We start from the raw sequence: 25940 nt of genomic DNA on the forward strand, positions 1-25940 counted from the left end.
ATGCAGGTGATGCTAATATTGATTTTTCATTAAATGTAATGCAGGTGAGGTAAGTGTTTATTTTTCATTAAGCGATTTTTGTAGGCTTTGTGTGTCAAGCCAACAGCCACCTAAGGTGCAGACTGCATGTTAACTGTGTGTAGGCTGAGGTAGCTAAATGAGCAGTGCTGACCCTGAAAAGAGCCTCTAAAATTATGACATTAACTACAGTATAACATCAAAAGAAAAATCAGAAATATAATAGTGCATAAGAACATTAAAATGCTGAAAGTTTGCAAATACTTGATAAAGAAATCATAGTTAACATTTCAACTTAACATCAAAGAAAGTTGTAAAACTTGCCAATCACACAACTTTCATTTAAAAAGTTGTTTGCAAATGTAAATTGTGCCCTTTTGTCTCTACTCCCTTCATATGATCTAGGCACATATGTAAATACACAGCTCTATAATACTTGGAATATGAAACCATTTTTTTGACAAGAACAGGCCATCCAGCCTAACAAAGCTGACCAATCCTATCCACTCAATTTTCTAATGTTTGTCTGACAATTACCCTTAAAAAGTTTCCAACTGTGCCCACTGTTCATGTTGAATACATTTTAAAGTATCCACTGTATAAGTTCCTTATATAGTTTAAAAAGTTCAGTTCAGTCACGTCATCTTTTAATCTCTATTAGCTTAAACTGAAGAGGTTAAACACCTCTAATCATTCTTCAAACATCTCTAAGGCAATAAGGTCATGTTTTCTTATTTTACTCTTATTGTAAGAAAGATGTAGTTTATGTTTAGTGCCCATCATTGCTTGTTCCCTACTATAAACAAACTCTGTAGTGCTAAAAAGTGAACTTCCTGGCTGACTCGCAGAAGATCTTCTGTTGCTCTGGCATCAGAATTATTTGGGGGACTCTGGTGTCAATGCAACATAGCAGACTTGTACGTGAACAACAAAACTATGGAAAAGAGTATAATAGAGATGATTTTGTTTTTCACAAGATGTCAAATCAAGAGGGGATCCATAAAATCAAGCAAAATATTCTTGATCGTGTTATGTTGTTTGACAGCTTCAAGTGCTGCATGTATGGGTGCAAAACATAAATATTCACAGCTTAGAAATAAACTACCAACATCTAGAAAATCAAGTCACTTCTGTCTTACACTGATGAAGATGTGTGGCAAGAGAAAAAAAAGAATTACATGAATTGTATTGAACATTTACTTGAATCCTATGGTCTTAAGCTGCAGTGGTGAAAAATCTTGCAGCAGCATGATATCAATAATGAGTTTACTCGCTAAATGTCTAAATAATTCTGTGTTGTCCTTATATTTGATCAAAATGTTATTTACAATTTATATTAAATACAGATTTTTTTTTTAATAGTTTACTTTGGGTTAATCAAATTTGATATTCTATACAATAATCATTTTAGATGTGTAAAGACTTATGTTTGTATGAAAGATAAAGCAATGTAACTGAAGCATTTATTTATATACCTTTTTTCATGTAAATTATCTTTACATATCAGTTTTATGTGCATATGTCAGAATGTGATTAGTACAATTGCTTTCACTGCATGCCTCAGATCCAACAACATGGGTTCCACTCCTCCACTGGGTTTGCACATTCTTACCTGGTATGTACGTGTTTTCCTCCCACTACCCAAAAATACAAAGGGTAGGTTCATTGAAGACTCTAAACTGGTCCCATTGTTGGCTAGAGTGTGCGTGTGTGTGTCCTGTCCAAGAATTTTTCCAGCATTATAACCATTGCTGCTTGGATAGGCTCTGACCCCTTGCATCCCTGAGCTGGATTAAGCAGCACACTTGTCATTCATTATCTTACATGTGCAATTGATTTGTAGAGAATAGGTATCAATTAGTTTTTTTTTTAGTTATTTTATTGCATTTACTTCACAAAATGAATGCCCAAAAATCTTTTTGGAGACACGTCCTGCTGCACCTAATCTGGTCATCTGCCTATCCCTAACATCAATGTCAAGTTCCTTTTGAGTAATTTACAAGCTCAGTCAAGTGGTAGAAGCCCTTGCAGTCATGTCCACTATAACTCTGATAGTGTTACAGAGTGAGCTTCATGAGGGGATTTTTAATGATTCTACCCACAATATTGTTCTTTGGTAACTATCCAGAGCTATTCACTGTAAGGGAAGATGGAGATGTAGACTGACTGGTAAATGTGGGGCTTCACCTGATGGTTTTCTCAACTGGGAATTGACTGGGAGTCCATTGTTTCGGCCATACAAACATGAGTTTTATCTTTATATTATTAGTAGACTGTGATGTAATAAATGCACTGCAAGCCCCATCCCATACAACAACTGTAGCACTTAACAGCAGTGAGGTGATTCATACAGTCAGCTCACTTTGTTACTGTGAAGGAGAGACTCTGGCCCATTTAAGTTTTGAACTGAATTAAGTGCATTTGAAAATGTATGCCTAAAACTGTTTTAACAACTAGACAATAAGCAAAATGATAAAAATGCAGTTTGTATTGAACCATAGCTATAGTACACTTTTCATTATTACACTACAGTTTGATATAATCTGCATTTTACAAGCATATTTTTGGATAAGCCCAAACGAGCCACTAAATCCTTTTACATTGCAGAAATTTAGAAAAATTATATGTGATACCAACCTTCCCAACAACTTCCTTTTCAGTGTGCTGGGTCAGGTAAACGCTAACCCGGCCTAAAATCCACTTCAGAAAAACTGAGGAGCTTTTCCCCTCTGTCCATCTGCATGTTAAATAAGGAAATACATGTTATTATACATTATAATATTATTATTGTTGTTTTTGTTGTTGGTAATTTAAATATGTATACTTCTATTAATGATTTTAAAAACTATGTATTGTTATTGTCTGTTTAAATTTGTAGTATGGCACAGTCATTAGAGTTGAGCAACTAAGCTTTACACTGCATATTGTATAATTTGTATATAACAAATACAGTTTGATCTGATTTGGTATTTTGATTTGAAAGGGTAAATCCCTTCATTGGTGTTTAATGTTAAAGGTGCTGTATAAAATACAATTGGTTTGTAATTCTTGGAATGACTTCACATGTTGTAGCACAATATTTAAAATTCAAAATAAGCAATTTTAAACTATGATATATGGATATGTAATAGAGTACTGTGTGTTCTTGTTGCAAAACAAACATAACTGAAAAGATGTAACATGTTTAGTAAAAAGTTGAAATGGTAAAGTACGTACACTATCTCTCTTTGTATGTACTGAGGCATTTAAAGTTTGTCATTGTTTGCTTGCAAATATCTTGTAGAAGGTGAAGATCAGAATGTTTAAGGGTGACACTCAAAACCATGGGAAAGGAGTTTACAAAACACTTGAGTCAACTTGACAGCCACAGTATCATTTTTATTTACTTTTTTACTGAAGTGTTTAGTTTATTGTGAACATCCCTTAAAAGAAATTTCAGTTTGTGAGTTCAAGCTATTATTATTATTAGTCTCATTTCACCTATGAGACTGCCCTATATAATAATTCATAATATTATGATAATTACAGATATATGCAAAATAAAGGTGCCATAAAGACTTAAAGTAATGCTGAAACATGAAAAGAGAAATATATATATTATAAAAAACATCTTGGAAGGCTCGGAAGGAGATGATATGTGATTTTCTCGGAGACACTTTCACATCCTGTGAGAGACACTTTAACACCCCTGCGAGACAGTGAGACAAAAGGACAGCTGCTGTACAGGTTTTTAAATCATCGACTCACAGTGTGACACGCAGCTTGGCAGCAGCAGCAAGCCAGCAACTGATCCGACCCCATCTCCTTATTGTGCGTTCAGCCCCCCCTTCTCAACGCAAATAAATGTACATTTACATTTACATAAATATAAGGTAGTTTTAAATCCAATTTTCAGCTGTTCTAGGTCAGCTGCATTAAAAAAAAGTTAATTCATTAGGTAAACAAAAATTTTATTTGACTAGATGACATTTAAACTATGTGGAGACACATTCACTCCAAGGTAAACCATATGCCACCACAAACACCGAGAGCAGTGACACATTTAGCCTTTGCTTCTTGTTAATTCCTTTCCACACAACCAACTAAATTCCCAGTGTCTTTGTGGGGTGCGAACATGTACTACACTTAGGTGGTACAAACACTAGTTCTGCTGCCTGACTGATACAGAGTTCTAGGTTCAAATCCCAGCCTGTTTCCCCTCTGCCTGAAGCCTGTCCCTACCACATGCTAAAGTTGTAAACGTTAAGCTTACTGGCGACACTAGGTTAGTCCAGTGTGGGTGGGTGTCCAAGGCTCGCGCCTGCTTTGTACACAATACTGTTAAGGTACACACTGCCTTCCTGAAACCCGCACTTGGAGGAGTTGAATACAATATCAGTGGATATTACTCCCCAGGTTCTCCACCAATGCTCTATTTTAAAGTATTTTTATTGGTTGTATAAAGTGCATTACATCATGCAATTACAACAAAGCTATTAGAACTCAATGCTACATCATCTCCCTTATTATTCTATGCAACACAAAATCAGAAGATGGAATATGAGGTACTTGCTCAGAATAATAAAAGAGGTTCAGCATGCTTAACTCAAATTAATATTAATAAATGTTAGACAAATTGGAAAGGTGTTTTAAACAATTACTCAGAATCTGAATTTGATTTGCTCTAATGGTGAGTGAAATAAGACATGTTTTACTGTGTTATGGTAGGTTGAGCAAAATAAGGCAAGTGGTGACTAAGTTATTATAAACGATTGTTCATTAAGCAGTAAAATCCCATTGGTCATTACTCTGATTAGAAGGTTAGGAACTATTGTCAACACTATCTGAAAAATATGCAGAAATTATGTTCCAATAAATTCTGTTAATGTGTGCATAAGTGGGTGGGATTTTTTCTTGTTGATGTTTGTGATTTTCCTCTTTTGCTTGTTTCATCTTTTGTTCAAAATTAATATATTTTCTGCTTTCTTTTTTGTTTTTAAACTGTTCAATTAATTTTAAATCATCTTGAATATTTACCAGATATTTTAATTTATTGTCGTAGGAAACTGTTTAACATTCTGCCTTCTTGTTTACATCTTCTTCCTTTCCTTTTTAAACTTCATGACTTTGATTTATAAAACTACTGTACCCTCATTTCATTCTCTTGCTCTTTTCCATTAAATTTCTATTTGGCATTCGATCATTTTAACTTTTTTCGCTTCATTTACTATTCACTGTTATCTCCCTTGACTAAGGGAACGTGTATTCCTAATCTTCATTCTCTAAGTTAATTCTTTTTATTTTCTCTTCCCAATTCTTCTTCTACTTCTTTCATTGTTTTTCCACCTGCATTTTCTTCTTTTTTTTATACTGGGTCCCTGTAATTAAAACCTTTCTCTGATAGGACATGCATTTCCTGACACTGCTTGTCTTCAGTTTGAAGATCAGCACAATTCTGAAGGAACATAATAATGTAAGTGGGTTTGGGTCAGTTCAGAGTTTATTTTTATTAGGGCTTATTCTGAGTTGTTGGCTAAAAGAATGCTCAGTTCTGTGCAAGGAGAAATGGATCCCAAAAATATGGAACTGCATTTTAGGAGCAAGTTTAATTCTGCAATTCCTGATCAAACTTGTATATTTGTCATCTATTTTTCAGAGATATCAACTTGTGAGGCGTGGTGTCTAGTGCTGCTGCTTCATAAAAATAGGGTCCTAGGTTCAAATCCTTTGCCAGGATGTTCTCTGTGTGGCGTTTGCATATTCTTCCCCACATATGTATGGGATTTCTCTGGCTACAGGTTGATGATTAAAAAACTGGTTCCAATGTGAGTGGGAAAAGGTCCTGCAATGAACTGGTGCCCAGTCCAGGACTGGTTCCTACCTTGTACCTGACACAGCAATCTCCTCACAAATATGAGTTGGATTATGCAAGTCTGAGCATGTTACTTTATATGCCTCTGTGTCTAGAACAGATACTAAGCTAGCTATGGCACCTAAATAACAAACTACAATGAAAAGAATCTGAAACACATAAAACAATTAATAACCATCTCTTGACATCTAGCAGGAGAAACACTGTTAAATAGAAATATTTTAAGCAGATCACATTTCATTAACTGTGTACAGGTTATTCATTTTGCAAATTGACAGTGATGACATGTCAACCAAATTCTTTATAGATAATAAACACAAATGATACTTGTACTGACAGTTAATTATCCTAAAAAAACTGGCAGAAATTACTATAACATTTGGTTCCAAGGTGATATTAGAAATGGAACTAAAAATGAGAATGTATTAACAAAAACAAATCCTAAACCACATACAGTAAGTGAAAATGGGGAAGTGGACAGCTCTGACAAAGAAGCTAAAAATATTATTTAAGAAACCCCAACTCTCCTGAACATTAAGATATTATACTCAAAAGTAACAATTTTAACTAAAATAGTGAATTATAATAGTGAAAGTGAAGCATATGTCTTGTTCTGTATTTACTCCAGCTTTGTCTGTTATTTTCTGATGTTCTTAGTGGCATCTGCACATCTCCCAGTCTGCCTCAACGTGATCTTAGTTTCCTATTATATTTACTGGCTGTTTAACCTGATTTTGTGGAAAATTTCTTATTATCTTTGAATTTTTCTTTTAGTTCATGTTTTGTCTTTGTCTACAATCCTGACAGTATGTCAGGTCTTATTGTCCAACTTGCCTGTGCTCCACGGGTGATTTAGGATTTTGCTCAGAAATGATCAGATACACAAGTCCAATGGTTGAAGATGACATCAGTAATCATTTCTAATTGGCAAAAGTGCAGATTTTTATGTGAGCATGTTTCCAACTAGTAACAATTTCTTCTTGGTTGAGTTGGTAATACTGTATACGGACACAAGATGGCAGCATAGCCAATTTTCTGTAAACAGAAAACATGATAGCTTTCAGTTAAGGACATGGGGCATTTAGCTGTAATGGCATAAGTACAAAGCTAAATTTAATATACATCACTATTAACACCTAAAAAAATACTTATTTGGTCCAAGTGATCTTGTTACTGGATTTATTACAATTTGTCTACCTATTGTTGGTGATCACCCCCATGTATATAATTAATATTAAATCCAGTTTAGATAGTGATGAGTTCAGACAACTGGTATGTAAACTGAGAAGTTACGTTCAGAAGAGCAGAATTTGAATTAATATGACCAGCTCTGTACTTTATCACTTCTTTTTTTCTAGATCAATTTTTATTGCAAGTAAGTTATAATACAAATACAGTAGATCACAAGATGAACACCATTTTTATATTATTATTAAAACAGCTTAATCAGGGTTTAAGGATATCAATAAAAGAGACTGTAACCCAACCAGAGATGACCACCTCTCATGCACACTCCACCCATATTCCCACCCAAAACTGGAGTACCAAAGGCAATGGAAGAAACTGGAAAGCTTAAAGTTAAATTGTGTCTATTTTTGTTTTCAGCCTCCTTTCCAGACATCTCATGGAAGTATTATTTATACTGGCCGAGGTTAGATCTAAATGAATAAACTCAGAAAATTGGGCATGCTACTGCCTGATAATTTCATTATCTTGGGGCTTACTTTATCACTTCTTGATTGAATTACTGTGAATATCTTTACAATATGTGTCTTGTACCAAGTAGTAACAGATTTTAGGGGGTTAAAGGTGTTAACTGTAAGAGCTTTGAAAAAGGCCAAAACCACAATTGTCAACCATACAGGAAGCAGGTAATTCTAAAATCCAAGATTAAGTCATTACTGCTTGCTTAATGCTAAGGCCTTTGCCTTCATATGTGAATATTGAATTATTTTTAGTGTGTGTTCCTTTTTCAGTATTCAAAATCAAGAGTTTCCAAACTTTATGTTTCTTAGCAACGCTCTGTATTTTTCAGCTTGGCATCTAGTTTTTCTTTAGTATACTCATCAGTTCAGGAGCTTCATATCTTTATTTTTATTTCTGATCAGTGAGGAGGAGCATATTTCTTTTTTTTTATTTTATTAATTTTATTGGAATCCATACAAAGCAATCAAGTTTTTACAAAAAGAAAAATTGAGTTAAGAACAGATCGATCCCCACCCCTGAGAGAGAGAGCAAGCTAAACAGCGTGAAATTTAAGGCTTGTAAACATACCTAAATTAATAAATTCTCTGTGCTTTATGAGCTTATTTTACAATATTACTGATTAGATCCTGCCATGTTTTGAAAAAAGTCTGTATGGATTCTCTAACTGAGTATTTGATTTTTTCCAATTTCAAATAATATAACACATGGTTTCCCACTGACTTAAAAGAGGAGAGTTTGGGTTCTTCCAGTTTATCAGAATAAGTCTGCGTGCCAACAGTGTAGTAAATGCAATCACAATTTGTTTGTCTTTCTCCACTTTAAGCCCCTCTGGAAGAACCCCAAACACAGCTGTTAATGGGTTAGGAGGGATTGTGAGTCCAAGGCTGTCTGAAAGGTAATTAAAAATTTTTGTCCAGAATAATGTTAATTTGGTGCAGGCCCAGAACATGTGACCTAGTGAGGCTGGGGCTTGGTTGCAACGTTCGCAGGTTGGATCATGCCCTGGAAACATTTTGGAGAGTTTTAGTTGAGACAGATGTGCTCGATATATAATTTTGAGTGGTATAATTGTATGCTTTGCATATGGAGCTTGAGTGAATTCTCTGCATTGCTACTTTCCACTCCTTTTCTGATATATTAATTGAGAGATCTTTTTCCCAGTGTCCTCTTGGATCTTTGAAAGGAGGGATTGTAAAATGATTTTATATATTGTAGAGATGGAGTCTAAGTCCTTGAGATTGAGCAATATTTTTTCCAGCATGGATGAGGGTGCAAGATGAGGAAAATCTGGAAGGTTCTGTTTAACAAAGTTCCTGATTTGAAGATAGTGAAAGAAATGTGTAGCTGGAATGTTAAATTTGGAATGTAATTGTTCATAGGATGCAAAGACGTTGTCTATATAAAGATCTCTAAGCAAGTTAATTCCAAATTTTTTCCAGATATTAAAAACTGCATATGTTTGTGAAGGTTGAAAGAGGTGGTTCTCTTGCAGAGGTGCCACAGATAGAAGCTTCTCCGTCTTAAAATGCTTTCTACATTGGTTCCAGATTCTAAGTGAGTGGAGCACAATTGGGTTATTTGTATATTGCCGATAACGTGTGTTTATTGGAGCACAGAGCAAGGAATACAAAGAAGTACTGCAGGATTTTACTTCTATTGCGGTCCAAGCCTGTGTATGTTCTTCTATTTGTGTCCAGGTTCTTATCGCCTGTATATTTGCTGCCCAGTAATAAAACTGGAAGTTAGGTAGAGCCATGCCGCCTTCTGCCTTTTGTCTTTGTAGGGTCGCTCTTTTGATGCGTGGATGTTTTGAATTCCAAATAAATGAGGTTATTGTTGAATCTAATTGCTAAAGAATGATTTATTAATGTATATTGGATGTTTTGAAATAAAAAGGAGCTTAGGAAGAATATTCATCTTAACAGTGTTAATTCTTCCAGCTAGTGTGAGATGAAGGGTTGACCATCTATGCAAGTCTTGTTTAATTTTTTCCATGCAGACGCGAAATTTTGTTGATAAAGAGCTTTATGTTTACTTGTGATGTTTACCCCAGGTATTTAAACTGTTCTGCAATGATAAAAGGTAGGGTGTCTAATCTAATATTATATGCTTGAGAATTCACTGGAAAGAGTACACTTTTATTCAGATTAATTCTGAGACCAGAGAGCTTTTGAAATTCTGTGAGTGCTGCTAAGACTGCAGGCACAGAATTTTCTGGGTCCAATATACAGTACCATATCATCTGCATATAATGAGATTTTCTGTTCCAGTCCTTCTCTGCTAATCCCCTTTATCTGATCAGTATTTCGACAATGTATTGCCAGTGGTTCAATGGCAATCGCAAACAGCAGCGGTGACAAGGGGCATCCTTGTCTAGTGCCACGTTCTAGTTTAAAGTAGTCTGAGCAAATGTTGTTGATGCAAACTGAAGCTTCTGGGTTAGTGTACAGTAATTTAATCCATGCACAAATGTTCGGTCGAAACCCAAACTTCTCCAATGTAGTAAAAAGGTATTTCCATTCAATCATGTCGAATGCTTTTTCTGCATCCAATGATAATAATATTTCTGGGGTGTTTGATTTAGTTGGTGAGTATATTACATTAAACAGGCGTCGAAGATTTGAAGATAAGTGTCGGCCCCTAATAAATCCAGTTTGGTCTTGTGATATTACTGAGGGGAGCACTTTCTCCATCCTTCTAGCTATGATTTTAGAGAGTATTTTTACATCGTCATTCAGAATTAAAATTGGTCTGTATGATGCACATTGTAATAAGTCCTTATTTTGTTTTGGAAAAACAGTGATTAGTGCTTGGCAAAAGGTTTGAGGAAGAGATTGGTTATCTCTGGCTTCTGTAAATGTTGCTAATAGGAGGGGAGCTAGCTGAGCAGAGGATTTCTTGTAAAATTCTGCAGGGTAGCCATCAGGGCCTGCTGCTTTCCCGCCTTGGAGTGACTTTATAGCATCTAGTAATTCTGATAACGCCAGTGGTTTATCAAGTTCCTCCGCACTAAAAGCGTCTATTTGTGGTAGAGGAGGAGCATATTTCTCTTTATCAAGTTGTACTAGGGTGTTGTACCGTGTTAGCCATTATGAATGTAGTAAGAAGTCAAGTAAATTGACACCTTTTATTGGCTAACTAAAATGATTACAATATACAAGCTTTTGAGGCAACTCAGGCCCCTTCTTCAGGCAAGAAGAAAATGCTGCTGTGTGAAATTGCTTTGTGATTTGGTACCATATGTCAAAAAGGATTCCATATTAACATTTTTTTTAATTGCTCTCAGGCATGACTTGCAATGAGCCAACAGGGAAAGTTGTGTCTGAGCACAACAGAAAAAAAAAAGTCAGTAAAGGATTTTTTTTTGAAACAGCTAACCCTCATGAGGCTATTATTATTATGAAACACATTTTGTTCAGCTAATTTGCATCTTTAATCGTAATACTGCTTGTTGAAAGAATAGTCAATGCTTTCATTAAAGTAGCACATTAATAGTCTCTTTGCAAGTGTCATGTACATAATGTGAAAATTTACACAGAATATTTAACCTGCATTTGGAGATTAAATATTAGACTTTCAGTTATTGTTTCAGAGGGTTATGCCTTATTGCATTTAATATGTTATTAGTTTTGTATGAAATTTTTTGGCTTTGGAAATTGTCTTTGAGGGAATGCTATGTGCAGCTATAGTATATAAAAAAATAACCAAATATCGTCTTGTGCAGCTTTCAGTGAACACTTGTTTAGCTTTGTTTTTTCTGCACTCTTGAATTCTCTCCTTATATTTGCCTATGATGAACTCTTATTTGCTATACACTTCTGTACTTAATATGTTAATTCAGATTTTTTATTGTACTGTTGACTGTTGTCAGACACGTGCACTTAGGAGGCAGTCAACAAGCCCTGAGGTGAGTGAAATATCGCAAGACAAGGGGTTGATTTGCAGTTCTAATGCCTCTCTTTCTTTTTCATCAGACAAAAAGAAGAAAAATAATGTATCTTCCATACTTCCGGGTTCCCAAGGTGTCACTTCCACATCCAGCTTTCTCTGAAGACGTCACTTCCGGCTCCATCTCAATGACGTCACATCCTTCTGCCAGTCATGACGTCATCTCCTGCCACATCATTTCCCCCGCCATTTTGTTACAGTATAAAAACGCCATCTTTGTAATTCACATTTATCAACTGCTGTAAAAACTATTTTGATCAACAATTTGTCTTTTTTGCATTCTTTTGTCCATTGGACATTATACGGGGATGGTCCCCAACTCTTTTCCTTTGTGGAAACTTTGTTATTTCATTACACTGTAATTTTAAGTTGATTATTGTGGGTTCCTTCACATTAGTTCCTTTAGAACTTTTGTTAGGGAGCAAAGACATTTGGCTTGTGGAATGAAAAACTCAATACCAAAATCACAATATTCAGTATCATCTCTGTTTATACCAGTTGATTGATCAGTTAGTGGATTTACAGGAGGTTCACTGTTATATATTTAAAATATATTTTTTATATATTAAAAAAATATATATATTGTAGCAGTAGGGGGCACTATTGCCTCCTTGAACCCTCAGGTACCACGCCAAACACCAGGTAAAAACACAAAAATTATTATTTATTATAATAATAAAGTGCACCAAGCACCACCACTCCACTATTCTCAATAAACAATTCTCAACAATCAATAAACAATCCTCCATCTCCCAGACATGTTGCCCTCCTACCGCCCAGCTCAGCTCGCCGTCTGGGAGCTCCCACAGTCCTTTTATAGTTCATGACCCGGAAGTGCTCCTTAACCTGCAGTCCATGTGACTTCCTAGCACTTTTGCGTCAAATCAAAACTCTTCTTTCTTCGTCATCCCGGAAGTACTTTATTCCTTCCATCCTCGTGACCTGCAAGTACTTCCGGCTGTAGGAAAACCAAATGTCTCTGTGCCTCCCTGCAGCGTCCCCTGGCGGCCCCGACGTTATCCAGCAGGGCTGTGTATTACAACTCCAAAGTCCATGAAGCTCTGCTAGAATTCAGGGCATCTCCACACTGCAGGGAGGACTCCATCTGGCAGCTTGGGGGTCTTGGCCGGGATAAACTGCTGGGCATAGTCCACTATATATATATATATATATATATATATATATATATATATATATATATATATATATATATATATATATATATATATATATATATATTATGTATAATCATCAACCACTGTCCAAATGATTTTATGTGCATACCACATGACGGAAATATTTGAAAAATGCATTACTGAATGACTGAAGCCAAAAAGGGTTGACAGCATTTTGGAAAACCTCTTGGGCAATAGGAGGCACTGCTTTGTCACAAACAATGAAAACTAAAACAATTTTAACCCTTTAGATGCGTAAAAGTGAAAAACTGGTCACTAGCACCAAGTCTGTTGTTATGATTTGCATTTTTATTTATTTTTTGTGCCGTTTCTGTGGTGTTTTCTGAATATATATGCAATAGCATAGCAAATGCCTGTTTATTAAAATGGGGTTAATGGTACAGACAGGTAAGCCTGTCTGTTTCGATCTTGTCATGCATTTACGAACTTCTGTTCACAGGATATGCCTTATATTCCTCTTTCTTTGTGGATCTTGTTGCCTTTGATCATTGAACATTCCAGCTCTTACATTCCTGTTTCTTTATGCTTCTTGTTGCCTTTCTTCATTGGACATTCTGGCCCTGTTGTGGACACTGAACAAAATGAGAGATGCCACACAGCTTACTATCTTATGGTGGCCACTTGCCTTTGTCCGTAGGACATTTCCACCCTTTTATGGATGCCAGACACATACACCAGATAACAGATGTCTAATCACTTTATATTTAGGGAAATAAGCTTTGGGTTTTTTTTTAACCAAAGGATTCTGAATTTGACATTAGTTTTCATCCAAAATGGTGAACCCCGCCATTTTGTGCTATGTAATCGACTCAGAAGTACACAGCTGGTGAAGTCTTGGGGTAGCAGGTATAAACATCACAACAAACACCTCCTGTTCATTACAGTTTGTGGTGATATACCAAAAGAATCAACGTGTGTTTATGTTGTTAGTTTATTTGGTAAAATGACCTCTGCTTTACATAATTTCAAAAGCTATGTTGGGTTTTAACTTCTGGCTCGACGAATCATGTTTTTCTTATGGCTCACCACCCTTCTTTTTGATCCTAAATTAAAAAAAAAAATTCTGCCGATCCTTTCTTAGGATATTCTTGGCAGGATGCTATCTGTGAGGTGGAAGCCTCTAGTCACTAAGCAGAATAAATTAACCTAGTTTATCTTTACAGATGAAGACCTATAAAGGAACCACACAGTTCAGGAGTGCGAAGACAGCAAGGGTTATTGGTTTAAGTTGTAATGTGGTGTCGCTGGAGCAAAAGTGGAGCTACAGAATCTCTGAATCCAGAGCTGGTTCTGGGGTATGACAGGAAGTGTCACTGGAATGGAGCATAAAGCCACTCTTTACCCCGCCATGGTTAATTGAATGTGGAGTTGACAGGTAAGTATGGACAAAGGCTGAACTGATGGTGAGCTATGAGCTAGGATGTGGGAGTGAAAATGAGTTAAACCTGCTTTCATGAAAAAGGCGTGTGTCTCTATTTTACAGGTATGCAAGCCTAGTCTGTTGTGCCTTGAATTGAAAAAAGACTTGTCCTCAAAAAGACAAATGAGAGTAGACTGTCAGATGAACAAAAACAGGGGTCTGAAACTTAAGAGCAGTTTAAATTCAGGTAAAGTTCTTTACCACAAAATGTCTAAAGTAACAATTGTAGCCTGAAGTCAGTAGGACCCAGGATTATTTTAAGCAGAGTTGTGGCAGGTATTTAAGAAAAGGTGGTAGAGCTTTGGAGAAACAGTTGGGCATTGCAGGTAAAGGAGTTGAACTGAAACTTTTCCATTGTTAATAGCTGGCACAGTTTGGTACCAAGTAAATGTTTGGCAATCCGTTTATGTCTGAACTCAATTCAAAAATGAGAGGAAGCCCTTATTATTGTTTATCTACTGTTTATCCATTGTTTAATTCTTGATCTGATAACCTATATAACTGATTACTGTTTTTATTTCATTATTTGTCTTATTGGGTGATTTGTTTTAGTAGTTTTGTCCTACGGGACAAATTGAAGTCTATTGGGCTAATTACGAAACTAACAGTTTTACTGAGTTTTAAATTGATTGTTTTTATGTTGTGACGGATGGCTGGGGCCCATGCCTGGCCGAGACGCCCCTTCACCACATCTGCCAGGGGGACAAGGGTGGGAAGCCCAGTATCTCACCCTGGATGCTAGATGGCAGCCTCCCTGGGTTGCAGTGGTGCCTCGGACTCCTCCAAGGCTTGATGGGGGTTGGAGTTCTGTGCAGCTCTGTGGGGTTCCGCAAGCGCCACTAGGGGGTGCTGCAACAGGAGCGGCTGGCCCCTTTTGGGCACTGGTTTCGCCTTACCCGGAAGTGCAGATGGATGTCGGCAATCAACCACCTGGAGCACTTCTGAGTGCCTGAGAAAAAGGAGCCAGCGACCACCACTCAAAGGCCAGAGTTGGGTGGAGGAGGACAAGGTTGCTTGGAAGGAGTGGTGGTGCCAAGGAGGAAGAGAAAGTGCGGTGCATTAGTGGTTTGCTTGGGACTGTGTATTTCCTGTGGGTCACGGGGAAGACATGTGCCCACAGGAGAAGAAAATAAAAAGTATTTGTTTATTTTACACGTGCTTCCTGTGTCCAATCTGTGTCAGGCCGGGAGCTATACAGCGTCTATCTTACAATGTTTAGTTTGAATGTTGTATGGGAGGGATATTTGATTCGCCTGAGTAATACTAGAAGCTGCAAACTGGGTTTTGCACCCTCTCACCTGGCAGCCTGGGTTTGTGGGTATTGAGAGTTTAGGGTTTATTTGCTTTTGTTTTCAATATTTCACTAAACACTTTCACTTACCCACCTAGCCTGTGCTTGTCATGTGATGTCTGCATTGAAGAGTTTTAACAGCCCTGATGCTGATCAGACCATTCAGCTAATGGTCAAATTTTTTACAGTTTTTGGCCAAATTTCTTAGGTGGTTAAACTGTTTGTTTTCTTTAAATATCATGATTATTGTCTTTATGTGATTGTATTCTACTGTGCCCAGTAATTCATTTGATCTTCTATAAGGTAGATATTTAGCAGCTACTGTGCCCAAACATAAAAATTTACACTGGTGCACAGACAGAGCAAGGCCTCAAAGGTCTAGGTGAATAAACATGTGTAGCAAGGGTGGAATACAAAGTAATGGCATTGAAGAAAGACCAGGAAATTATACACCAAAAAACCAGAACAGGTGGGTAAAACCAAATAGATATGTATAAAGATCCTGGGACATCATTTGAGCAAAAGTGAAATCTGGGCTGAGATCTATTGAATGTAGCTTATGAGGGGAAAGATATTTCCTGAATTTTAAATTGAGTAAATCAATGGCTGGGGTTTCAAAAACTTGATGTTTTTGAAAATGGATTCTCAGCAAAGAAGAAAGGATAATGTGAGATCCTGAGACCACTGAGTGATAAAAGGTAAATGTTTATAGAAAGCCTCTTATAAGAACAAATAGAGAATAAGGTGCAGGAACTTTAAGAAGTTAGTTTACTTGTGTTTCAAATCCAATTCACAATTGTAGTTTAGACTATTCAAATTGTTACAACATATTGTGCAGCCAATTCAAAATATGGCAGCAAAGATCATAACTAGATGTACAGTATGTATTATCATATGACTACAGACTTTCAAATACATCCAATTATGTTCTGATCAGCCCCCTTCAATTATGTGTAAAGTTGTTAATATTTTCACTCCACCTTACATTGCAGATGTCTAAAGTTCAGAGCATGTATCATCATCTCAAGATGTAGAGCTGCTTAAAAATATGTAATAAACCCAAATCTCACCCCTGTGAACTTTATGCTTCTAACATTAGAGGTCAATCTTTTAGAGCTATGGCACTAAAATCTTGGAATAATCACTCTGCTTTAATAAATAAGAAAAGCCATATCCATCTCATCTTGACAGAAAATGTATTATTTTAGCAGAACATATTCTTGTTGGAGTTCCTGCTGAGACTGTTCATACTGCTTTTTAATTAACTAACTGTAATTGATCATTACAGGTCTTATTCATTTTCTTTTACTTTGAGTCCTCCATGGTGCATCTGTTTGTCTTGGAGTAGCTATGTCATCCAAAATACTGGAGCTATATTTGTTGTAATTTTTGATTAAGTTCTCATGGGCTTTCTATACGTTTTCAAATTAAAGTGTACATGTTTTCTGGGGTTTTTGTAGCCCACATATTTTTTTTCTTTTTTTGTTAGAAAGCTTCCTTCAGAAGATATCATTTTTTAAGCCTTATTTTTAATGCTATTTTGTTTGACCTTGAATACTACCATTTTATGTAGTTTTGTTATAATGGTCACTATGATATCGCAATGGATGACATCCAGTATCATGCTGTACATGTCAGCTACACATGCTATCCAATATCCAAAATGATGTATTTTTACATGTGTTGTGCTTTGCTTTAGACTTTTGATCCACTTTCCAAGCTTCTTGCTTTTTTCTTTTCACTTTGCTATTTGCTTACTGTAATAAGCTTTCACAAAAGACAGAACTGACTTTTTAGTTAAGAATTTCTCTTGGTTTCTAACTCATGTTGTCCTTAATTAAACAGAGATATCTCTGACTTCCTTTGAAGGCAAATTTAACAATATTCAGTTAAAGCAATACTTTTTTGCCTGCAGAGTGGTTCTTTTTAGAATATGGAAACTGTATCAAAAATGCCCAGTATGTGTTATTTTGTATATATACATTGGATTCAGAAGGTTTTCATATCTCTTCACTTTCTGCCTACTTTGTGTTGTAGATTTAATTTTGATTGGAAACATTTTTAATTTTTACCCACTCAGTAACCCATAATGAAAAAGTGAAACATTCTTTCAGAAAGCTTTGTAAATTAATTAAAAGCCAAAAACTGAAATCTCTTATTTGTATACTGTAAATATTTAGACCCTTAATTCAGCACTTTGTAGAAGCCCCTTTGCCAGCAATTACAGCTTTGAGTCTTCTTGAGTAAGTCTCCACAAACTTTGCACACCTTGATTTGGGTCATTTATCCCATTCTTCCTGGTAGATCCTTTCAAGTCCATTAGATTGGATAGAAAATGTCGGTAAACTGCCATCTTCAGGTCTCTCCAGATGTTATATGGGGTTTAAAGTTTGGCTTTGTCTAGGCTACTCCTTGATAGACAGAGACTTGTTCTGAAAGCACTAAAGCCTGTCTTGGCTGTATAGTCATTATCATGCTGAAAAGAGAACTGTTGACTCAGTCTGAGGTCATGTGCACTTTGGAGCATATTTTGTTCAACAATCTTTCTGTATTTGGCTTTAATCCTCAAATCTGACCAGTTGCCCTGTCCCTGCATGCGTGATGCTGCCACCACTATGCTTCACTGCAAGGATGGTATTAGGCAGGGGGTGAGCAGTGCCCTTTTTAACTAGACATTTTGTTTAGTGTTTGTCCCAGAGAGTTCAGTTTAGGTGTCATCAGAGCAGAGACTCTTTTTTTCTCACGCTGTCCGAATTAGTTAAGTGCCATTTGGGAATGCCATCATCTCTGCAGAGAATTTATTAAGCTCTATTAAAGTGGACATTTTAGATCTTGGTCACCTCCCTGACCAAGGCCCTTCTTACCCATTCAGTCAATTTGGCCAGACAACTACAGTGCATCCGGAAACTATTCAAAGCGTATCACTTTTTCCACATTTTGTTATGTTACAGCCTTATTCCAAAATGGATTAAATTAATTTTTTTCCTCAGAATTCTACACACAACTCCCCATAATGACAATGTGAAAAAAGTTTACTTGAGGTTTTTGCAAATTTATTAAAAATAAAAAAACTGAGAAATCACATGTACATAAGTATTCACAGCCTTTGCTCAATACTTTGTCGATGCACCTTTGGCAGCAATTACAGTCTTTTTGAATATGATGCCACAAGCTTGGCACATCTATCCTTGGCCAGTTTCGCCCATTCCTCTTTACTGCACCTCTCAAGCTCCATCAGGTTAGATAAGAAGCGTCGGTGCACAGCCATTTTAAGATCTCTCCAGAGATGTTCAATCGGATTAAAGTCTGGGCTCTGGCTGAGCCACTCAAGGACATTCACAGAGTTGTCCTGAAGCCACTCCTTTGATATCTTGGCTGTGTGCTTAGGGTCGTTGTCCTGCTGAAAGATGAACCGTCGCACCAGTCTGAGGTCAAGAGTGCTCTGGAGCAGGTTTTCATCCAGGATGTCTCTCTACATTGCTGCAGTCATCTTTCCCTTTGTCCTGACTAGTCTTCCAGTTCCTGCCGCTGAAAAACATCCCCGCAGCATGATGCTGCCACCACCATGCTTCACTGTAGGGATGGTATTGGCCTGGTGATGAGCGGTGCCCGGTTTCCTCCAAACGTGACGCCTGGCATTCACACCAAAGAGTTCAGTCTTTGTCTCATCAGACCAGAGGATTTTGTTTCTCATGGTCTGAGAGTCCTTCAGGTGCCTTTAGGCAAACTCCAGGTAGGCTGCCATGTGCCATTTTCTAAGGAGTGTCTTCTGTCTGGCCACTCTACCATACAGGCCTGATTGGTGGATTGCTGCAGAGATGGTTGTCCTCCTGGAAGGTTCTCCTCTCTCCACAAAGGACCTCTGGAGCTCTGACACAGTGACCATCGGGTTCTTGGTCACCTCCCTGACTAAGGCCCTTCTCACCCAGTCGCTCAGTTTAGATGGCCGGCTAGCTCTAGGAAGAGTCCTGGTGGTTTCAGACTTCTTCCACTTAACGGATGATGGAGGCCACTGTGCTCATTGGGACCTTCAAAGCAGCAGAAATTTTTCTGTAACCTTCCCCAGATTTGTGCCTCGAGACAATCCTGTCTCGGAGGTCTACAGACAATTCCTTTGACTTCATGCTTGGTTTGTGCTCTGACATGAACTGTCAACTGTGGGATGATTAGGGGAAACAGGATGCACCTGAGCTCAATTTTGAGCTTCATGACAAAGGCTGTGAATACTTATGTACATGTGCTTCCTCAATTTTTTTATTTTTAATAAATTTGCAAAAATCTCTTTTTTCACGTTGTCATTATGGGGTGTTGTGTGTAGAATTCTGAGGAAAAAAATTAATTTAATCCATTTTGGAATAAGGCTGTAACATAACAAAATGTGGAAAAAGTGATGCGCTGTGAATACTTTCTGGGTGAACTGTAACTCTAGGAAGAGTCCTGGTGGTAACAAACTGGTTTTACTTCACAACATTGGGGCCTCTGTGATCCTGGGAACACTCAAACCATTATAAATGGTTTTATACCCTTGCCCTGATCTATGCCTCAGCAGTTTTATCACAGTGGTCAGCATAGAATTCCTTGGACTTCATGGCATGGTTTTTGTCCTGGCATACAATGTGAATAGTGAGACCTTATATACTCAAGTGTGTGTCTTTTTAAACTATTTTCAATGAGTTCAGTTTGCCACAGGTGAACTTCAAATAAGTTCTAAGCACATCTCATAGATAATTAAGGCAAACAGGGTGTGTCTGACCACAATTTAGAGTGCTACAGACCCTCACTTACATAAGTGAAAGATTTTAGTTTTTGATTTTAATAAATACATACAACTTTCTGAAAATATGTTTTTAGTCTGTCATCATGGATTATTGAGTATAAACAAATGGTCAAAAATGGCAACTTTATCCATTTAAAATTAAATCCACACCACAATAAAGTGTACAGAAAGTGAATTGGTCCAAATACTTTCTAAATCCACTTTTTGTGAAATGTTTCACTGTTCATTTTCATTTATTTTTGTGATTATACTGTATGTCATTTTATAACTGTATAGTGCTGAGCTCTAAATAGGACTGAGTAGAACTGAATAATAGTCTACCCAGAGCCACCCCTACCTATTCACAGATCAAGCATTGCATATGAGGCTCATGATCAGTGGACCAATGTGGGGAGGGGGCCCACTGGGGGCTCGCAGACCTCCACAATTCAAGAGCTCCACTGGACAGACACTTGGGTTTCATGTTCTTAATTGCTAAGTTTCCTTGACTTGAGTCAGATAACTCCTTTCAAAACCCTAATTTTAACCATAGTGCAACTAGGCCCATCGCATAACTTCCCTGAATGTAAAGTGATAACCTCAATGAAGTAGAACTCTGCAGGTTCTCATCTTAACTCAATTAGGTTATTGGTGTTTCATGAATTGAAAAATTTATGTTGTTCTCACTTATCTGCTTTGAGATGGCTTCAAGTCAACCCCAGTCAGGAGAGCAGAAAAAAAAAAACGAAAACATGAAGAAGCAGCTCATGCTGCACTTGCATATGTGTTTACAATTCTAAATTTGTCCAACTTCCAGTGGGCTAGCTAGCGTTAAATGAAAGGTGTTAAATGATATTGAGTGTTTACAGTACCTAGCTGACACAAGGCTAAAGATTATTTATGAGGGATGTTCAAAAATTTTCTGTACTTTTATATTTTTATTGGAAACGTTGAAGGCGAGAGGAGTAGTAATTGGACATTAAAAATTTGGTACAATGCTGGGAAAATTGCATTGCAAACAAAGGTGACTATGTAGAAAAGTGATATAATTTGTTTTTGAAATTCTTAAAAGTGAACATCCCTCTTATTACCTTCATATTGACCTAAACACCTATACACCTTGTAAAGGATGCTAATGTTAGTCAACATATGAAACACTCTCAGTGTTGTTGCATTGAGGACACGTTTGTAAATTTCACCAACACACACAGACTCTCTTGCTTATTAGTTAGTTATTGGGTGAACTATGGAAATGCACTATGCAAGCAGCTTTGACATACGAAAAGAGGAAGCAGCTCAGATTAACTTCAATTGTTTAATTTTAATGGTAGTTAACATAATTGATCTATTTAATGCCTTACTGCTGCCTGCTGTCATTGGAGATAAATTCATAAGTGTAGGAAATACACTCACATGTTAATTTTTTAAATAGTTAAATATTTACCTTCATTTTGAACGTGTTTTTACTAAATTAAGTACATTTATTAAGCATGTTCAGTAGTAGTAGTAGCAATTTTTATTTTATTACTATTATTAATAGTACTGATGGTAGTAGTATTAAAATTGTTTTTGTTGTTGTATCACATGTCACAAGCAATACTGTTAGCTGGTCCATTATTATTATTATTATTATTATTATTATTATTATTATTATTATTATTATTACTAATTAAGCCTTAATTTATAAAGACAACAAATCATTTTTTTATAACTTTGCCATTAAATACCATTGAAGTCCAAATCTATCGGCTGCTTTCTGGATTGCAGCAACCCTTCCAGTAACCAGTTTTTCAAAACTGAAACTCATCAAGACATACTTGAGGTCATCCGTGCAAGCTGCTTGGCTATCGCAAGCATCAACTCAGACCTCGCACAAAAGCTGCTGTGTGATGACCTACAGTAATAGGTGACTTTGTTTTCAGAAAATGTAGGTATGTGCTGTTATGATATGCAACAAAGGGACTGAAGAAGCCCTTAAACATTCAGTTTCAAATTTAGATTATTTTAAAAAAAGTATTTCTACTTCAAGTTAAAAGTTATAGTTAAGTTTGGTTATGTGTGCTTCTTTATTTATTATTTATTGTTCACATTAAAGCTTTATAAGAAATGCTAATATAACCCAGCCACATGGGATGCACAAATCAGTGTGTTTCTTCGTGCCATCCCAAGCCCGGATAAATGGGGTGGGTTACATCAGGAAGGGCTTCCGGTGTATAATTTTGCAAAATCAACAATATTGCCCCAGGTTAACAATAACTGCCACCAGTACTGTTAGCCAACAGGGTGCTGGTGGAAATTGGGCTACTGTTGGCCGAAGAAGAATAATGAGAAGAAGAGGGGGGAGACGTGTCTGGAGGCAGGAGGAGAGGAGAAAAGTAAAGATAGTGGAACTGAGGGTAGGAACTTTGAATATTGGCAGTATGACTGGTAAGAGGAGAGAGTTAGCAGATATGATGGAGAGAAGGAAGGTTGATAGGTTGGACATGCAAGAGACTAAATGGAAGGGGAGTAAGGCCAGGTGGTTCAAAGGTGGATTCAAATTGTTGAAGGATGTTAAGGATGGACCTGCCCGGCAAGAGGAAAAGAGGAGGGCCTAAGAGAAGGTTTACAGATGTGGTGAGAGAGGACATGCGGGTGATGAATGTGACAGAGCAAGATGCAGAGGACAGAAAGATATGGAAAAAGATGATCCGTTGTGACAACCCCTAATGGGACCAGCTGAAAGAAGAAGAATAAGAAATGCTAATATAGTGGGTAAAGGGAGGGGTGGGGTACGGACAGAGGTTTCCAAGAAAATTCCACTTAGGGTCCCAATTTGGCTAGGGGTTACGCTAAATCTAGAAATTACTGTCATAATAGTCCAATCCCTTAAATGTTAGAGGATAGCTTGGAATAAGGAAAGTGTAAGCATTTTTTAACTATGTAATCAAATGGGAAATAATTGCAAAAAGTATGCCAAAGTATTGAAATTTGTCAGTTTTATTAAAATATTTGTCACAATATTTTAAGAAAAATGTTCATATAATTCGGAATTCTAAAGGATTTCTACATCACACAATCCATCGAAACGTAGGTTGTGGCCATTTTGCTGCTTGAATCTTCTCCAGACTGAGATTTGCCCTGTTCATATGTGGTGAAGTGGGATGCTTTGATTCCAGAGAAAGGTGAGCTGCAAGAAGACCCATCTTCACACAGATATCAGTAGTGTGTCCCTGGAGAATTCCAGCCATTATTGCAGCTGCTAAACTAAAGATCAAACAAACATATAAATTGTTAATTGAAAATAAATGTCTTCTCAGCCTTAATTTGAACTTAACACATTTTAAAGTATCTGAGTCAGAAGATTTAAGTCAAAACTAAGGTTTCTCTGTGTCTTCCTTGAAGTCCTAACAATAATAAACTAACACTCTGCCACACAATTTCTTCTTTGTTGTTAAACTCATGAGGAACAGTGGGCTTTTATCTCTGTTTACTCATTCTTCTTCTAGATTGTAATGTTACCTAATAAGCTGCATAGGAATACTGTATGCTTCTTGTGTTTCATTTTGTAACACTCATGACAGTGTTTGGGCAGTACACTCTTGGGTGGGAGGCAAATATGAATCAGGCCTTTTATCAGTTTGTTTAGTTATTGGATATTCTACTGATAACTCTAATCTAGTTTTAAACAGAATGAAATCTGTAGCTGTCAACTCTGATGAATACAACCAATAGCCCTTTGTCAAATAAGTACATTAACTTTTCTTAAGGCAAAGATGTAATGTGAGAGTTGTAAAGATAGACCAACACTGTGGTTTCAGCATAGACCTTCATCAAAAGCTGTTCATTCCCTTCAGGAAACATTCAGAAACTCATTCCTTATCAAAATAACTTTCAAAAATAGTTCACTCTGGATGGGTAAGCTGCAAGGATAATCCATACCCTGGGCTAGACAGACACATTCCCTGGGCAACAAAGGCCACCCCTTAACAGGCAACAGGAGTAAACTAGTTGCTAGATAGCCACTGAGCTGGACAGAACAATTTCTAAAACAGTCTGAGAATCAATTAGCTGGGTTACAAACAATTCCCCAAGGTTAGTTAATGAAAAGTGTAATTAACTTAAGCAAAGAAAGTTTTGCTATTCATTTCAAAGTTTAAAAAAACTATTGTGAGTCAAGTATGGAAGCTAAATTATGTCAGGGATAAGATCCTCCACTTCTCTGAGTAGGCAGAAGATGAATATGAATGCCAAAATGTGCCAAGATTGTTGCTGTCACAAATCTACATTTTTTTATTCTAAGGAGTATATTTCTCCAGTTTTGGCATGTGCCAGTGTTGTCTCTCTGTTATGTAAAAAAAATCCTGCGATGAGACAAGACTTTTTGGAAGATTATTTCAAGCCCCGCGAGATATGACTTTGGCCATGAGATTTTTTTAAGTCACCCTCTCCTTTCAACCATATTCAACCATGCAGAAGGTAATCTCACCTCTAATTCGTGTGAATGCTTTTGACAGACATAGTTTCTGCTCTCTCAGCTCTTATAAATTTTAACATTTTCCTCACTTTAAGTTTCCAATTAAGGAAGACATATTATGTCCAAATCTTGTTGAAGAATTTTATCACAAAGGGTTATCAACAGAAAAAATGAGTACACGGGCAATCCTATCACTGAGAAACTATGAAGTCAAATAAATTAACACCAAAGATGTCAATCGTTTACACGGCAAATTGGTTAAATGCTTATCAATAGACTCAGCTGAAACAGTTGGTGGTAATCGTGCGGAAGATGAAAACATCAGCTTATAATCTCCCGAAGAATGTCTACAACAGTTAACACCGCCTGGTCTTCCACCGCACGAATTACTGTAGAAAGAAGAATGTATCCAAGAAAGGTAATGTAGTACATCTTCCACGGATAACAATACACAACAAAGATATGCCATTCGTATTAAAATGTTAACAATTTCCTGTTAGAATAGTTTTTGCAAAGACAATTAACAAATCTCAGAGCCAAACATTTGAAAAAGTCGTTTTATTTAATAGAGAGAAAGAAACAAAATTCAGTCACAGGCAGTTATATGTTGCGTTGTCACAATGAAAATCCAAGCACAGAATCAAAATTCAATGTGATATTGAAGAAAACGTTATTCAAAAAATTGTTTTTACTGAAATTTTACAGTAAAAGTATAAGTTTAAAAAATAGTTGCATGTTAATTTCAAAGCCCAACAGAACAAAATCGTATTACGCAATGAATAACTCTTAACGCAACATGAAACATAATTTACTTTCAAATTATTACTTTTTACTCTTTTTCAATATGGTTAATTACTTGCTGTAATGTAAAATAGTTCTATTATGCATATGTAACAATGCTCATGAAAATAAAAATCTGTTTAAATTGTACATCCACATCCCCATATGCGAGTGACAGAACCGCAAAGAGGCTAGTGCGTAGCACAGGCATGGAGGTTGGCAAGTGAAGCAAGCAGGGGGAACGTCCCCTAGTTATTCTATATTTTGATAACTTTCATTGTCATTCTGCCACTTCCATTTTGTATGTACTAGATATGGTTGCCACTATTTTGTGCTAATCCTTGCATAGTTGCGGAGCTGCGGCCATATGGTTTACCACTGCTACGTCTTTTGTTCTCAGGACATGCTTTTTTTGTTTTTAATCATGCTCTGCCTATATAGGATGGCAGCACACAGTTACTAGCATTCTGGTTTTGGATCTCTTTGCATTTGCTGTTCATGCTAATTCTATTTATAG

General features: G+C 36.8%; 1 protein-coding gene across 1 annotated transcript in view; it reads right to left on the reverse strand.

Moving 5' to 3' along the window:
* Positions 1-23171: 23171 nt before the first annotated feature.
* The window catches only part of zgc:136858 (uncharacterized protein LOC678543 homolog), a 171427-nt gene continuing 168658 nt past the window's right edge, over positions 23172-25940 (reverse strand). The window contains exon 19 of the mRNA XM_039770052.1: positions 23172-23433. Within this exon, the coding sequence (XP_039625986.1) occupies positions 23238-23433 (196 nt within the window). The 3' untranslated portion in view covers positions 23172-23237. The remainder of the gene's footprint in view (positions 23434-25940) is intronic.

Source organism: Polypterus senegalus, chromosome 11 (assembly GCF_016835505.1).
Source record: "Polypterus senegalus isolate Bchr_013 chromosome 11, ASM1683550v1, whole genome shotgun sequence".
NCBI lineage: Eukaryota > Metazoa > Chordata > Cladistia > Polypteriformes > Polypteridae > Polypterus > Polypterus senegalus.